General features: G+C 54.2%; 1 protein-coding gene across 23 annotated transcripts in view; it reads left to right on the top strand.

The window, feature by feature from the left end:
- PTPRF (protein tyrosine phosphatase receptor type F) overlaps window positions 1-16,259 on the top strand; it is a 384,390-nt gene extending 368,131 nt beyond the window's left edge. For all 23 annotated transcript variants that reach the window (XM_065071624.1, XM_065071626.1, XM_065071648.1 and 20 more), the window contains 9 exons: window positions 5,328-5,447; window positions 6,585-6,739; window positions 7,848-8,133; window positions 10,020-10,198; window positions 12,622-12,748; window positions 12,951-13,076; window positions 13,690-13,844; window positions 14,315-14,450; window positions 14,573-16,259. In XM_065071624.1, coding sequence (XP_064927696.1) covers window positions 5,328-5,447; window positions 6,585-6,739; window positions 7,848-8,133; window positions 10,020-10,198; window positions 12,622-12,748; window positions 12,951-13,076; window positions 13,690-13,844; window positions 14,315-14,450; window positions 14,573-14,641 — 1,353 coding nt within the window. In that variant the 3' untranslated portion in view covers window positions 14,642-16,259. The remainder of the gene's footprint in view (window positions 1-5,327; window positions 5,448-6,584; window positions 6,740-7,847; window positions 8,134-10,019; window positions 10,199-12,621; window positions 12,749-12,950; window positions 13,077-13,689; window positions 13,845-14,314; window positions 14,451-14,572) is intronic.
- The last annotated feature ends 1,120 nt before the right edge of the window (window positions 16,260-17,379 follow it).

The following is a 17,379-nucleotide window of genomic DNA, read 5'->3' as shown; positions in this document are numbered from 1 at the left end:
CTGGCGACGCAGAGGAATGGCTGACGGGGTCTCATCACAATAACAAGACTAATTTGTGCCTTGTCCAATGACAACATGTATAAACGATCAGCTCCTATTGCCAAGATTAGATATTCTGATGTAATAAAGGCAAAGCTGCCTGCAAACTGTGGGGAAGGCATGAGGTGGAGAGGAAGGAGCAGGAGCCCTTGCAGCGGTTGATGCTTGTGGTGTCTTGGTGGCAGAGGTTCTTACTCAGCCCCTTAAGCAGGAGTTCATAAGCTGTGACCGAAGCGCTCCTGTGCCCAGATGCACCCTTTGGGCAAAGCCCGCCCAAGCAGGAGGCAGCTTCTGCCTCGTGATTCAGTTTGTTCCTAAAAGTAAAATTTTAGTGATGAGCATTTGTGCTTGCAGAATATTTTAGTGTTGCCATGCCAACGGCAGGAGAAGGGGCTGTGCACTGAAGCTGTGAAGCACTGGTTATTTTTAGCCCAATAAGCTTGTTTCTTGAGAAGCAGAAACTGTCAAGTTTGGGTTTAGTTAAAACTTTTGCCTGCCTGCTCTCCCTCTGTTTCAAAGCTTTAGCACTGAGATGCTCACAGGGGTGTCCTAGCCCACAGTGGCTGGGAAGAAGCAGCTGGAACAACTGATCACCATGGCAAAACAGATCTGCTTTTCCTGCATATACAAAAATAGGCTTTGTTCGTGGGCTTCCCCAGCTCTAGAAATGCCTTACAGCCTTCCGGGAAAAAACAGTGTTCCTTGGAGACAAGCTGCCAGCTTTGCAGCGTGCAGCCCTGCCTGCTCCGCCCAATGGCCACCATCACCCACCCCAGCCCAAACAGGGAGGTGATTTAACCTGACCGGTCATGCAGCTCAGGGCTTGGCACATGGGCTGAGCAAGATCCGAAGCTGCTGATCAGCTGCTCTCTGCAGCTGGGGGTCATGTAGGGACTTATTTGTGCCTTCACATTTCAGTGATGGAGCATATATTTGAAGTACGAGGAAAAGCCCTTCTAGGTTGCCAAGTAAATCCATGCCCAGAGCCTTGACTCACTTCACTCCTGGGCTGCTCAGTCGTGGGAAGGCAGTCCAAAGTGCATGTTTCTCGGAGATAACGGGCTTCCTTTGCCCCACAGGCACTTGTTATTGTCTGAGATGCCTGTGCTGCTGATCCATGCATTATCTACCCCAGCATGCTCCCCGTCATGTCATCCTGCAATTATCTCCTATATTATTGCTTTCTGTCCCAAACACAGTGCATGTGGTCAGGCTTTTTGTGACAGGACAGGCACTATGAATGCATCATGGGCAGGGGGTGACCAGAGCCCTTGCAGAAGCTGCAGGCAGCCTGCCTGACCGGGCATGCTGCCCAGGGGCTCTCCACTGACTCAACGGGACCCAGACTCCAGTATTCGCTCCCCAACACTGCCTGCCTGTGTCCTGCTGGCTCATTGGCACATCCCCAGCACTAATGAGAAATGGGCAGCTTTCTCAGGCACTGCTGGAGAGGCAGGTTGCCAGGGGAGGCCGTGGGGAGGCCCGGCCATTGCTGAGCCGAACCAGCCCTGCGCAGCAAGGGCGTCCCTGGTTGTGTCTGCTGGACCCTGCGGGTGCCTCAGCACCCACTCACAGGAGGGCCCTGGTGGGGAGCTGGGATGTGGACTTTATTTTCTCTGTTGTTGTCTTCTCCAGCATCTTCCAAGGCAGGATGACTTTCAGCCACCTTCCTGCTCAGCTTTTCTTCATGTCCCTTTGGTGATGGCTGGAGCTCACTCAGGAGCACATGTTTTAGGGACCAGGGAAGATCTCAGTCACTGCCCATTGCTTCCAGCCTTCAGCATGAGTCCCTATTTTACAGTTCACTCCAGAGCCATCAAATTTCATCTGATGCAACCCCTTGGGTCCTTGCAGCATCACTGCCATATGATGTTCACACTGCCGTGGGACAGCGCGGCTCCAGGCAGTCGCATGGTGTCATGGTGTTACCCACGGGTGACCTTGCTTGAAAGTGTCCTTGCCCAGGGCCTTCAGCGCCCACACAGGACTGTGTCTGCAGCTGCAGAGCCCGGGGTGGGCAGCAGGGCCTCATGGAGAGATAGATGCCCAGTGCAGAGCAGGCTCTGCCACCTTCCCAGGCGAGCTCCCTGAGTTCCCCTCGGCAGTGCTGTGTGTAGATAAGCCAGCCAGGACCAGCAGCAGCTTTGTAGCCCTGTAGGGGTGACACTGCTTTAAAAGGCTCCTGAGCTGCAGGTGGGAAAAAAAAAAAATCTTTAAAGAGCATCAGCTTTTACGGTCTGCAATTTCAGCTGGCTTGATGGTCCAAATCATCCTCCCTTTTTCATGTTTGCACAAAGCGAGAGGCACATAAAGGGTAGAAATGGCTGGATTGTGCAATTTAGCTGCCTTCAAAGCTTTACAATCAGTTTCAGAATCATTTGGTGGCAGTTCAGAAACACACATTGTAGATTAGCTTTCCTGAAGCTGCGAGCGTGGCATGTCCCAGCCTGGGTGCATTGCACGAGAGGTATTAAAGCAGGATTTCTCCTTCCCTGGGCTATCCCTAGAGCCCAGCAGAACTAGGTCTCCCAGAGCAGCACCGTGGCTCATTCTGTCGCAGCCTAGAGCACCACACAGACATCCCTGGGGCTCGTTCTGTCCCAGCCCAGAGCACCAAGCAGCCGTCCCTGGGGTGTGATCTCCCCTGGCGCTTTGTGTCCCCAGGCAGGGGTGCAGAGAGGCTGGTGCTCAAGGGCTGTGGGGAGCGAGGGGCCTGGCAGCCGCATCCCACCGCAGCCGCCTCGCCGGCAGCGATGCCATCTGGAGCTGTGAGCGGGGTCAGGAGCAGAGCTGAGAAGTGCCCGGCTGCTCTTGGGCACTGGGCATCAAAGGGGAAGGACAGGAACCACTCAGCAAAGCATCAATAAATGGCTGCTCAGGACACTTCTGTGCTCCTTAAGTTAATGAGAAGCAAGCACTGCCAGAAGAAAACATCTCTTATCTGCTTTAGTGCCACAGTGCATCGGCTTCAGCATAAAATTTACAGAGCTTGAAAACGGGGCATAAACATTATGGGTAAATTTGGCAGAAAATGTGACTGACTCTTATCTGGTCATGAATAAATAATTTTCAATTACCAGCCCAGGCGCTGCTATTATCCCGCGCAGGGAACTCCTCTGAAGTTTGTTTTGTGCTCGAGCACACATGGCCACGTAGCATGTGGGTGGCAGGAGGGGATCGCTCTGCCCAGGGTGTGGGCTCGGGCACGGGGATGTGGATCAAGCGGCTGTCCCCAGCGTCTGCGGGATGCCACTCTGCCCTACCCTCACCTCCGTTAGAGAGGCAGTCACGTCATCCCTGAGCCAGGCAAGGCGAACTCAGGTGGCCGGAGATGCAGCTGGTGCCCACTTGTGAGGATCAGTTTAAGCTGTGAAATAAGATTTGTGACCTCTGAGTTGTTTGCTCTGCAGCTACTCAGCATAAAATAACAGGCTGCTTTGTGCCAAGCGAGGAAGAGAAATCTTCTGAGATTGGTGCAGGGCCTGCCATGCTGTGAGCACAGGAGCCTGGAGGGCAGCAGGCAGCAGAGCTGCTCTGGGTGTGCAGGCTCCTGTATTCCATCAGGCAGCCTTGCTCCAGGCACCTCTGCCAGGGCAGGACCTTCTGAGAGAAGACCCCAAAAAGAGCAGGAAGAGATGCATCCCTCTGACCCCAGGTTGCTGCACTCCAGCAGCCAGAGTGCAGGATGAGAGCTCTTAGCTCTCATAAGCCCTATCCTGCTTAAAGTGCCTTCAATTAAAAGGCAGAACTTCATTGATTTCTAATTAAGCCTGTTTTTTCCCTTCCTACACATTCCCCTGTAAACACACTCGGATAATAATTAAGTTTACTATTCCTTGACAAGCACAGATGATCTTCCATTCACTCCTCTCTCCTAGGGCGGGAAACCATTTTCAGTGCAGTGCACACGGGTGGGAATGAAGTCTTCCTCTTGTCAGCCAGGCTCTGCGGCTCCGCGGGGCGGGGGAGCCAGGTGCCAGATGAAATAGGGATGCTCAAGGTGCCAAATTAAATAGGGAGCTCAGGGCTGGAGAGAACAAAACCGGAGGAGTAGTTTGCAAATGCTGAGCTGTGAAGAGGAGGAGGAGGGCATCAGCAGGTGAGCAGGAGAGATGCACAGGGAGATGAAGGCAGCAGAAGGATGGGGCCCTGGGGATGTGTTAGGGCTCTCTGCCAAGTGAGCAGCAGCAGGAGCTGTGACCAGTAGCTCAAAGTGCTCTGGCTGCGGAGCTGGGAGGGGGAGATAAAGGATGCTGCAGGGCAGGGGGTCTCTAGGGTGCAGCAGTGTTTTCATGATGGGACAGGGGCTGAAGGGTTGGTTTAGCCACAGTCTGTGTCCTCTCGCAGAGGGAGAACAAGTTATGTCTGTGTCTGAGCTGGCATCTGTGCCGTGCTGCGGAGATGTTTTTGAAACACCTGGGAAATGTGCATTTCCAGGGATGCACCACCTGCCAGAAGGGCAGGTTGGTGTCTTGAGGATGCTCAGTGCAACCCCTGCCTACAGCAAAGCAGGAAGGGTGGCAGGGTCAGCCCCTGGACACAGCATCCAGGCTGGAGCCCTGGCATGGGCTGTGTCCCGTCTTTCACCAGGGTGGTTTGCTGCTTGGGAACCACACTGGCAGGGGCACCCTGGGGGCTACAGATGTTACAGGGAAGGGTCGTGCTGGGCTCAGAGCTGTGTCCTGTCTTAGATCAGTGCCGTGGGTCGAGGACTTTGGGCTGGGGTAGTGGGGAGCTGGTGGGGATACAGGCTGCATCTCCCTCACCTTGGCTCCCCTTTGAGCAAAGCTTTCCCCAGAGAAACCACCGCTTCCCCTGCCCTGCTTCACAGCTCTCCTCCCACCAAACTGCAGCTGCAGACCTTCTCTCCATCCAGGCAGAGCTGAGGCAGGGCATGCTGCAAACACAGCCCCAAAGACCCCTGTCTTCCCAAACAGGAGGTAGAGAAGAAAAGTTATGGCAGGCACAAATCACTGTTAGCAATTGCTGCACACTGTCTTCATACCTGGTGCTGCTCTTGCTTCTGTGTCTGTTGGCCTGGCCCCCTTCACTGCTTCCCACCAAAATAAAATCCCCTCTTTGAATGTGAATCTCGTGGAAGTGAGCCCAGAGTGTGCTGCCTCTCTGCTGGGGATTGGGACATTCAGAGAGAAGTAAATCTGGGTGTTTGGGATGCCCCCCCAGTGACTCTTTCTGTCTTTACCCCTTGGAGGGCAGAGCCCCATCCCTCACCCTGAATGCCCCAGCCAGCAGCCAAGCACTGACACTTTCTCCTCTCCTCCCTGCAGGTGAAGTGTGACCAGTACTGGCCAAGCCGGGGTACGGAAACCTACGGGATGATCCAGGTGACCCTGGTGGACACAGTTGAGTTGGCGACCTATACCCTCCGCACCTTTGCATTGTACAAGGTATGGTGCTGGCTGGGCTGTTTCTGCTCCAGGGAGTGCACAGCCAGTGCTGTGGTGGGGCATCTCCACCACGGCCTGATGTCACAGGGTCCTGCACAGCCCACGGGCAGAGGCCACCAACTCTGCCTGGCTTGGCCAAGCGTGTGGCTGGTCCACACGTGGGCCATTTCTCGCAGCAAGGCTGCAGTGGGAGAACAGCTGCAGGTTGTGTTCTGGCCACCACTGGTCTTTGGCCAGGACACCTGATGCTCTCCTGTATGTTTTCAGATCCTGTGATGGGTCCCAGAGCGTGGGCTGTGCTTGCCTCTGGCGAGTGTACATCTAACAGCTGTCCTTCCATTAGAGGGACAACATGGAAAGCAGTGAATTTTTAGCACTCCTGTCACTAATAATGCAAATGTAGGGGCCTTGCTGACGTGTGCGCATGCCCTTCTCTCCTGCCTGCCGCGTACCTCATTAGTGCTTGGAAATCCCTGGGGGCAGCGCTCGCAGCAGCATGTCACGTCAGTGCGAACAGGCTTTGCAGCGATCTGCCTCTGTGCGTGACCGAGTCCAGGCCGTGCTGGCTGAGAGCACAGCAGCGTGCGGTGGGGACACACTCACACCCCAGGAAGGCACCTGGCCCCCAGCAGTTGCCCAGCCAGTCCTCCTGCATTGCTGCGCGGGTCACTCAGCCACACCTGAGCGGAGCAGGGCAGCCTCTGCAGACACAGGGCTGATGAGCCATCTCACAGAGACCCGTGATGTAGAGGAGCAGGGAGGGGACGGGCTGCTGTGGCTCTTCCATGCTTAGTGCCCATTTTTCCCTGGACGTGCAGTGAGTATGTGGGTAGTAATCCCACACTGTGCAGAAAGGAGTCTGTCACCTTCCCATCAGTCTGCAACTCCCACAGAGCTGCCCTGCTCTCTGTATCAGCTGGTTTTCCTCAGAGCATCCACGTGTACAGAAGCCTTGCAAGATGTCCATATTTTGCCTCCAAATTTTCAGTGGCAAAAGCCTGACACAAGCATGATCACACACAGCATTACATGACTGTTGTTACCCAGCCATCCAGATGCCTTGTTACCCAGTCAGTGGGTTCCTTTCTTAGGATGAGGCAGTTCTCACACAAAACAACTCCTCTTTGTCTTCAACAGAACGGCTCCAGTGAGAAGCGAGAGCTGCGACAGTTCCAGTTCATGGCTTGGCCCGATCACGGGGTACCTGAATACCCCACCCCGATCCTGGCTTTCCTGCGGCGGGTCAAGGCCTGTAACCCGCCAGACGCTGGGCCCTTGGTTGTCCATTGCAGGTAGGACTGTGTGTTTGCAAAGCTGCACCTGGGCACATGTGCTGCAAGCACCATGTAAAAATCAGGTGATCTGTGTTCAGCATAAGTAGGTGGTACCTTTCAGAGGTACATCATTGATGGATATGCGTGCAATGACTTCTACGAACATTCATATGTAGTATTTATGGTAGATCTCTTTTGCAGGATAGAAGGGCAGCTCTTTAAGCAAAATATTAGTCTACCAAGGCTAAGCGTCTTAGCCAGGCAAGATTTATCTATACCAGCCAAGTGGGGACTATTACTGAACAAACCACTCCATCATTGCTGTTCCAGCATACGCCTCACCAGCAGTGTTTAATGCTCTTCTTTCATGCTCTGTTTCAGATGGGAGTGGGGTATAATTAACACACAAACAAGCTATATTAAAGCCCTGTTAAGGATCTGACTTGCACCATAAATGAGGAAATGTCTAGCTCCGTATCTCTGCCTGTGTTTACATGTCATGACAGCATGTCTGGTGTTTTCAGGGTGCTCTCAGGGTGAGCAGTTCAGGGATTGCTGCTGCTCTTCCAATAGACATGGAGAGGCATCCGGTGCTTGAGCAAAGGGCTTGGCATAGAAATGCATTACCTCACCTTTCTGCTTTCCCCTCTGGGGCTGGCTGTCCTCCTTTAATGGGCTAGGAAGCAGTGACCCAGGTTAGGGGACAAGCAGGCTTCAAATTATGGGCTTCGCTAGTATCAGGCCCCAGCCTGGACTTCAGGGCTTCTGACTTCACGCGCACATACGTTGTCACTCTCCTTCCTGGTAAATACGTTTCTCCTTCCCTTGCGGAGGTGCCGCCAGCCACCGCAGGGACCAGCAGGGTGACACCATGTCCTTTCTGCACCGTCAGTGAAAGGGGGACAGCAGAAGGGCTGAGTAACCTCCCACAGTCTCCAGTGCTTTTCTCCGTCATTCCTCCTGTCACCTCTTGATGAGGCTCAGCTCATTAGCCCTCAGCACGGGGAGCAGCCTTTACTCCCCTGTTGTGCGCTCCAGGTGTGGGTGCTCTCTTAAGCAAGAGCAGCACTTGCCTGGTGTCTGTGGGAGACAGTGTCATCTCAGGTCACATGCTTTGTCCCCGCAGTGCTGGTGTGGGCCGGACTGGTTGCTTCATTGTCATCGATGCCATGCTGGAGCGGATGAAGCATGAGAAGACCGTGGACATCTATGGCCACGTGACGTGCATGCGCTCCCAGCGCAACTACATGGTGCAGACGGAGGACCAGTACATCTTCATCCACGAGGCCTTGCTGGAGGCAGCCACGTGTGGCAATACCGAGGTGCTTGCACGCAACCTCTTTGCTCACATCCAGAAGCTGACCCAGGTGCCACCAGGCGAGAGCGTTACTGCAATGGAGCTGGAATTCAAGGTAGGTGACAGCGCCCCAGCACCCCCTTTTCCTTGCACCCTGTCTGCACTCACATACCCCCCACGCTGCTTGTCCAGGGACTGGGAGAGGAGAGCCATGGATCATTACAGACAGTTATTCTTTTGTGTGTTTCTAAACCAGGTAGGCAGTGATTTAAAATACATTTGAATTGTAAAGCTTGTGTCGGCCACGGTCCCCCCTGGTTTGGCAGCTTCTGGGGAGGATATAAAAGGCAGATGGATGCGCAGTTCTCAGCAGCACGTTCTGCTCTAGGTTCACTGTGCGGCAGGAGCTGCATCTGAAATCAGATGCAGATCGTGTTAGTGATAATTGATGTTACTGTGAACAACTTGTCTGGAAATGGCTCCAATTTAAATATGTGAGACGTTTATAGTCTCATTTCTTCAATGCTGAGCTCTGTTATCTTTTAACTACCTCAACACCAAGTCTCAGTGGCTACAATTGGCAAAGGCAGTATTTTAAGGCACACTGTTTAAGAAGCCAAGCCCACATTTTGCTGCCTATATCTGTGAATGCCTACTGCAGATATTTATTACAGCCTTGGAGATGGAAGATTGCTCTGGTAAGCGCCCATATTCTTAGATGAGGTGCATTAGTCCAGTGAAGTCATGCAGAGGAATATAGCTCATGCAGGGAGGCAGCAGACCATGCAGGCTCTGAGATGAACTGCAGGAACACAGCTTCACCCTGGGAGTTCCCTCCAAATGACGAAGAAGCAGGAGAGGCAAAATATTGACTTTCTGTTTAAACTGGGAAACGCTAAGCAGCTCTGTCCTGTGGTCACCAGAGCTACTGGTGTCCTGGGCTTGTGACGGCAGAACATGCTGCATTAGTACTTCATGGTGACACTTGCCCTGAGACACCCCTCAAGAGAGACACAGAATTAGGCTCAACTCTAGCAACTCCATTGCAAGAAAGACAAAAGTTTGCTGTTTCTCCAACGGTCTCTTTAGAGCAGTAATAAAATTTGCCCTGACACTGTCCACTGCGTGGGAAACCCTGGGGAGCTGGATATGGGAGAGCGTCACATGGCTGCATCACTCCTCAAAGAGCAACCCCATCCTTCTGCAGGGAGCCTCTGCCGAGGACCAGCTGCCACACACAGAGAAGGGTGGCTCTGGAGATGCTGGATGGGATCTTTTCCCTTTTGGGAAAGGGGTTAAAAAGGAAAGAAAAGGAAAAGAAAAAAAACTGGGGGACGACTTCTGTTTTCATGTCTCTGCCAGCAGACCTAAGTAACACATTTACCATGACTCCAGTTCTCAAAGAGAGCCATAAAACGTCTCACAGTAAGCCAAAATAGATCTTTACCTAAAACTGTCATAAATCTCACATTTTTCTTGGGTTCTTCTGGGGTGAGAAGTAAATATCAAGACATTGCTGGAAGATGGAAAGCTTTCCTTCCCTGATGCCAGCAGGCTTGTGTCCCTGGTTCAGTGAGGTACACAGCTTCACGTCCTGGCCCTTTGTGGGTCAGAGAGCTGCTGTGGGTCTCCACTCCACCATGGGTGTCTTTGGGGCTGCGCCAGAGGGTCAGTGCAGGCTCTTCCCCACACTGTCACCTACAGCTGTGCACCAAAAGCCAGCAGCGAGGCCAAGCCATACTGAGGGGTGTCACAGCAGAGGGGCCAACGTGGTACTGAAAAACAGACTGATCTAGTGTGAAATAGAGGAGCTGGGTGCAGCCTTCTCATGGCATGGTGGCAGAGCCCTTTGTCTGGTCCCGAAAGGCTCATCCCAAGCAGCTGTTGCCTCAGTCACAGGAGAGAGCGTGGCTGCGTGCCTGGAGGGACTCTGCCAGGGTCCCAGTTTTGACCTCTGACTGCTGCATCCCCAGCAGGGTCTGACGTTTCCTTCTCTTTCAGCTGCTGGCCAACTCTAAAGCACATACCTCACGTTTCATCAGTGCCAACCTCCCATGCAACAAATTCAAGAACCGCCTTGTGAACATCATGCCATATGAGCTGACGAGAGTCTGTCTGCAGCCCATCCGGGGTGTCGAGGGCTCCGATTACATCAATGCCAGCTTCATAGATGGGTACAGGTAAGGGCCACCTTAGGTGCCTTGGAAATCCTGTCCTGCCTGCTTGGAAACCTGGGCAGAGCTGCCTTTCCTCTTTCCCAAGGACTGGTCCCGGCTGCCTAGAGGTGGGCTGGGGATCACTTTGTTGTTTTATCTATTTCCATCTTCTCACATGCTCAAGTGTGTATAGTTACAATATGTGAAGACTGCCAGTGAATGAGCACTGCCAGGCTGGCTTGTGTTGCTCTAGACAGATGCCCACATGGCTGGGATGGGAGGCTGTGCTGGCTTCTGTGGAGATTTGTAGTGTCTTCTGCTAGGCACCCCTCGGCATGTGTTTAATATCTGCAGCATCTAACGTAAACCTGCCCCCCACCATTAGCTGTGGCAGCCAGAGGTAGGAGTGTGCTTGCGCTGTGTGGCTGATCCAGGCAGGATCGCAAGGCTCATTGTCCCACGCCTTGATTTTGTGGGGGAGTCTGTGGATCCTCAGGCAGGGCTGGTGCTGCACACTAGGGATCCCATCACTGGGTTCTGCTCCCCAGGATACCTTTTTGGAAGGCACAAATTAAGATCTAGTGGGGCAATAATACTCTTGGCTTCTGTATCTAGCTGCTGGCATCGCATTCTCAGATGCTATGTGCCAGGAGAGGAGAATGCAGGGAAACAGCCAAGTGGCCACATCGCCTTCCCAGCCAGTCTCCAGACAATAATCCAGACCAAATCCCAATGATGCACATACAAGGCTCATTCCTGTCATCTCTCAGTGCGCCATCGAAGTGGGGTCACCCAGCGCAGGAGTGGGGGATACAACGATGGATGTGGCATGTTCCCCCTCCAACTTGGCTCTGCCCAAACGCTTCTTACGGGCTGGTGGCCACCCAGGAGCAACAGGCACTGCCAAAGGGAACAGATGTTGGTGCAGCCAGGCCAGGGGCTCCGTGTGTCCATCCTTGCTCTGGCAGCTGAGTCCAGGAAGGGTTCCCAGGGGAAGGGCGAAATGCAGGCACGAGCAGGCAAGGAGCAGAAGGGGAGCAACCCTGGGAGCATCCCAGTGCAGCAGAACCGCAGCAGCCAGGCTCCCTCGGGGTGGGACAGAGAAACGGAAAAAGATGAAGGGGCTGGAGAAAAGCTGTCACAGAGCAGCCTCCCCTCCCTCCTGCCTGTGTGGCTGCAAGCCGTCCAGCACTGCATCATTAACACGTTCACCCGCCTGTGTGCCTGTCCGGGCAGCCCAGTGTCTGACACTGTCCTGGTTCCAGAGCTGATTAAGCTGCTGCTTTTGCCCCTTGGTGATGCTACCGTGGGAGGGCTGGGAGCACAGCAGGTGGTACCATTTCATGTGCTACCTACCCCGTCCCTGAAGAGCACTGTTATCTCTTCCCGTCCTTGCCTTTGAACCGAGCAATCTTCTCGGTGTTATCTAAAGAGATCAGTTGGCCCAAGGTCCTGCAGACCTCACTGATGCTGCATCTTTATTAGCTCTTCTGTTTCATTCTGCAGCCCCACTTCCTGCTTTTTATGATGTCTTATAAATCCACCTTGAAGCAGCCCCTGTCTTCATCCTGCACATTACAGCTGTCCTGCAGCACGTTCATTAATTTTTAGCACCAGCAGAGAGACGAAATGCTGGACGGGAGGATGCTGCTCCTCGTCCCGCGGGGTCCAGCGCCACGCAGTGGTGACACAGGCAGCACTAGCGTGCCAGGCTGGGCGCTCGGCAAGCCAAAGAACTGGCAAGCCAAAGAATGGCATGTCAGAGCTGGCCCTTGTCAGAGCTGAAAGCACCAAGGGGTGCTTCTTCAGGGTAGGGGCTGGGCTGGGGTAGGTCAAGCTCTGCTTTCACACAGGATGTTTTCAGAGATGCTCTGGTTTGCAGTGGAACCGAGGAAGCTTCAAAAAAGCTGGCAAAGTGGTACTGGTGGTGTCCACACTGTCCTAGTTATTCACTGGTGTACGTGATCCAGGTGACCTGATTCAGTTGCTCAGTGTCTTCCCGTGCAATGGGAGGGACAGTGGGTGCTGCAGAGTGTAAAAGTGCAGGAACCCAAGGGTGCTACTGGGATCATCCCCAAGCACAGCCTCTCAGCTCAGATGGGTGCTGGCAGCCTGCATGCATGGGCCTGGGTGCCGAGAAGGCTCTCAGTGCAATAGTGCTGGGGACAAGTAGGCTGAGCTGGGGACACTGTCACACCAGCAAGAACGTGCGGCCTTTCTGGATCCTGCACCTGGGATGCTCAGTGCATCCGTTGGGAGCGCTTAGAAGAATCCAGATGGGCAGGCTCATCCCTCTCCAGTGTCCTTGGCTAGTCCTGGACACCCATCTCCTGCATTGTCAGTCCTGCTCCCTGCTGCACAGGGCCCCTCCAGCTCTCCCAAGCCCCCAGCGGCAGCTGACACCCACCTCCATGGCGCTGGTGTGAGCACCCTCTTGTCTGTCACAGGCAGCAGAAGGCCTACATCGCCACGCAGGGACCGCTGGCCGAGACCACAGAGGATTTCTGGCGGATGCTCTGGGAGCACAATTCCACCATCGTAGTGATGTTGACAAAGCTGCGCGAGATGGGCCGGGTATGAATCCTGCTGGGGGGCTGCTCTCTATGGGCATGACCTCTCAGCTCACCCCAGTCTGTCCCCAGCACCTGGGCCAGCCTCCTGCTGGAGTGTCCCATGGCTGAGCCTGTGGCCCCACAGGCACATGTGGTCCTAGGGAGTGGGAGGGAGGAATGGCAGCTTGTAGGTGTTAATATATCGTCATGTTCCTCATCCACAGGAGAAGTGCCACCAGTACTGGCCTGCAGAGCGCTCTGCCCGGTACCAGTACTTCGTGGTGGACCCCATGGCAGAGTACAACATGCCGCAGTACATCCTCCGGGAGTTCAAGGTGACGGATGCCAGGGTGAGTGCAACTGCTGGCTCCCCGGCTCTCCCACCTCCTGCACCTCTGCCCTGCTCTGGCTGGCTAAAGGGAGTGTGCAAGTGCTCCTGAAGGGACCAGAAGGCAAGGTGCTGCCTTGTGCTGCAGGCAGAAGGGGCTGCTGCCCCCCACCTCCTGTTCCTCTCACCACAAGGTTCTTCCTTGCCAGCTGTGTCAGCCCTGGTGAGCAGATCACTGAGCCCTGTCAGCACCAGACCCTGCCTTGCCTGTGCCACACACTTGGGCAAGCACTGAACACGAGCTCCCCTGCCCCTGGAGTTTCTGTCTGCAGGACCCTTGTGTGACAGCAGGTGTGGTCCTGGCATGGAGCTGGGCCCCAAACAGAGCCAGGGCACTGACCCAACAGACCCTTCTGGGGTCCACAGCCTTGCCCAGCTCAGCCGCCCTCTCCGCACACGGGAGAGCAGAGACAGGCCCCAAATGCTCAGTGGAAGATCTGCCTGGGCTCATCCTGTGTGCCCTCTAACAGTGGGTCTGGAGCGAGGTCAGCAGTACCAGTGCTGAGGGCAGCGCGATCAGCCTCTCTTGCTGTCTCCTTACCCACGGTTCACATCTGACACCCCTGTCCCCACAGGATGGCCAGTCACGGACCATCCGCCAGTTCCAGTTCACAGACTGGCCTGAGCAGGGAGTGCCAAAGACGGGTGAGGGCTTCATCGACTTCATTGGGCAGGTGCACAAGACCAAGGAGCAGTTCGGGCAGGATGGGCCCATCACGGTGCACTGCAGGTGAGTGGGGACAGCTCAGCATCCACCTCTGCCTTTATCAGAGAGCCCCCAGAGATGTCCCCTCCCTCACTTACCCTGGCAACTGCCAGCTCCCCTGCACTTGGTGCTCCCTGTGCATACCACCAGAGGCAGGCAGGGGATGAGGAGGTGGCAACATCCACGGGTACCATGGGTGGCCTCTCTGCCAGGTGGCGAGATCAGCCCTGCTGGGACTGATTTGTAGCTCCTGGAAGAGTCCTTGGGCAAGGCAGTGTGCCACAGCAGCTTGCAGCACAAAGGCAAGGCAGAATCAGTGGGCCCCTCTTGGGGCTGAGAGGGCACCTCTGGCTGGCAATGTCCCTGTGGCCTTTCCTGGCTCCTCTGAGTATGTCCCCATGCTCCATGAGCTTTTGCGCTGCTCCCAGGAGCTCTTGTAGGGCCTCGCGTGGGCTGGCGGGTCTCTAACGGCACCTCTTTTCCCCTCCGTGCAGCGCTGGGGTCGGGCGCACGGGCGTGTTCATCACGCTCAGCATCGTGCTGGAGAGGATGCGCTACGAGGGGGTGGTGGACATGTTCCAGACGGTGAAGACCTTGCGGACGCAGCGGCCGGCCATGGTGCAGACAGAGGTGAGTGTCCCCAGGGTGATGGGAGATCTGTGGAGAAGGGATGGGAGCCGGCATCTCTGGATGTTAAACCCCGCTGTCCTTGGGTTCCCACTTCTTACTCTTTCCCCCTTGCTGCCTTGCAGGACCAGTACCAGCTGTGCTACAGGGCGGCACTGGAGTATCTCGGCAGCTTCGACCACTATGCAACGTAACTAGTGCTTTCCTCCAGTCGCGGTGGGGATGTCTAGGAGTGGAGACGGGTTCCTCTGAGCCAGAGCCGCCCATTCCTCAGTCCTTCTGTACAGATGGAGGCTCTGCCCAGGCAGCAGACCTCCACGCCAACCAGTTCTGACCACGGCATTTAGGAACTTCACCCCAGCGCCAAACGAGGGAATCCGACTCCAAAAGCATTTCCAGTCTCTGGCTGAATTTCTGCTCATGTGCATCTCTCGCCCTCTCACGCGACTGCATTTCACAGCGAGGCTTTAGGTGGGTGGAATGGGATCTTATTTTTTAAACATGTAAAATAGTTACTAGTGGTTTTTATAATCTCCTTTCTCTTTGTTTTTTATTTTTTGCAAGTCTTAATGTTTTGCCCAGGCAGAACTGGACCCACCAAACCTTTGGGAGTTGGGTTTTTTTTTTTTTTTCAATTTCCTTTTGCTTCTACATTTTTTACTGCCCTGTGTTTATTTCAGCCCAGTCACTGCTGGTTCTGCCCATTTTAGTGCAGCTTCCTTGGTAATTTGCAGCAGCTGGCTTGCGGTTCATGCCCAGCTCCATTCCCTGTAGGCTGCTTTTTAATCCTCTGTAGAATATTAAATTTCATGGAACTGGACCTAAGCTACCAATTATTTTTTTAGCCTTTCCCTTCCCCCCATTATCTCCTGAGTAGGTTTGGGTTTGCGAGGGCATGTGGGGTCGCTGGAGAAGTGGTCCCCTTTGTCAGCTGGAAACTGTTCAGTCCTATTACGATACGTGTTAAACCAATCCAGTGACCGTGTGTATTGGCAGATCCCGATATGACGTGAGTTGTCGCCTTGTTTGTGAGAGACCCAAAATCCTGGGCTTCAGGCTTTGGAGCCTCTTTTTGTGCATCTCGCTGGGAAGGGGCCAGGGGAAGCGAGTGGGTCCCACAATTCCCCAGGGAGGGGATGGAAAGAGCGAGACATGGCCCTTTTTGTTAATCCCACGGTTCTGTGCGTGCAAGCGCCATTCTGTCACCTTTCACAACTGAAGTGAATCAGACCATTTACACAGGCAAGGAGCACAAGCCCAGCTGTCCCCAGAGCGGAGCCGGGTCGGCTGTCTTTGGAAAGCAGGGTACTGCAGGGAAGGGGAGGGGAGTACACACGGCTTCAGAGGTTGGGTGTATCTATAGTTTCTGCTATCCTGCAAATGTTAAAAGTCACTAGAATATTGTACTTTCCGCTACTTCAGGACGTTCTAATGAACCAATGTGGCAAGACTACTGGACTTAATTTAATGGTACTATATATTAATACTCCTTATTATATCACGCTTGCACTAAAGACAGGGAGTGAGCAGCCCTCTTTCGAGTGCATTGACTTACGAATAAAGGTGGTGGAAGGGTATCTAATTGTATTATCACATGTATTCCGAATGTTAAGAATCCAAGCTACGTTGAAATCAGCAATCCAGGGTCGGTAATGTTGGAGGACACATTCATTTTTACCTTGTGGATGCATAGTGCTGTAGGGGTCACTGTTGTATACAGTCTGTTTTCTATTTGTTAATAAAAAAAAAAATCTACAGCATCATTGCATAATTCTTGATGTTAATAAATTTGAATAATCGGGTTTCATACAAGCTGGCTTTGCTGTCTGTTTCTTCAGCAATAAGCAGAGGCCATGGAGCCCCTTGGGAGTCAGCATGCTCCCCAGCCTGTTGCCAGAGAAGTCCTTTCCCATGGGCACGTCCCAGCCACGAGTGTCCCACACTTCCTGCAGGGACCCTGTGCTGGCAGGGAGCTCAGAGACCCCTGTGACACCCCTCTTGTGCATGCGTGTGCTCACCTCCTGCCCACCTGCAGCCACACCAGGGTGCACTGAGAGTCCTCAGACCTTGGCATCTTCCAGGAATGGCTCTGCCAAGCCTGTCTGTGCAGCCATGGCCTTCTCTGGATCCTCTCTGCTTCCCAAGGGATGGATCATTCCCAGCAGGAGGAAGCCAGTAGCTACTTTCTGGCCAGTCCATGCTCTGCACAAGCTGTCCCAGTGGTGACTCTGGCCTGAGACCTGCCCTCCCCACCTGTTTTTGCTGCCAGTTTCTAATCCTCAGAAGACCCCAGGATGTAGCAGCATACAGCCCTGGGGTGATGCTGAGCTTTCCTGGAAGCACATTTACCTGCACCCCCTTCCCTGCCAGCATGCTGGCTGCAGGACCAGGCTGGACTTCGCTTGTGGGCTTGCGGGAAATGAAGGGGTCGGTAGCAGTGGGTTTGGTGGCAATATCAGTCCTGGATGAGGCTGAGACTTTGCGGCCTCTGGGGATTCTGCAGTAATGCTGTTCTGCAGCACTGAGTGCAGTTCTGTACGCAAAGTTACTGCCCAGCAGTAAAACCATCATCTGACCCTAACTGCAGAGCTGCACCTGAGTATGCTCAGGTGTGAAACCCCCACCAAGGCATGTGGCTGTGCCCGCTGTGCATGGGCAGGCCAGCCCCAGCCCTGCCTATGCGCGACCTGCAACCCCATGGGTCAGGGCTGGCTCCTACAGAGCAAGCAGCACAGGTGTGCAAGGGGCAGGACAACATGGGCCAGGGCCCCACGGCCTCTCCATCCTTCCTGAGGAAGCCAGATCTGCCCTGGCCAGCACGTGTGCACGATGGGTGGGAGCGTGTGGCAGAGTCTGATGAGCTTTACCCTGATGTGACTCTGGGCACCTTCTTACTGACTCCTCATGGATTTTGCTGGAGCTCAGCCACACA

The sequence above is a fragment of the Columba livia genome, chromosome 8 (assembly GCF_036013475.1).
Source record: "Columba livia isolate bColLiv1 breed racing homer chromosome 8, bColLiv1.pat.W.v2, whole genome shotgun sequence".
NCBI lineage: Eukaryota > Metazoa > Chordata > Aves > Columbiformes > Columbidae > Columba > Columba livia.
The sequence above is the reverse complement of the archived record's forward strand: the minus strand, read 5'-3'. Positions and strand labels throughout refer to the sequence as shown.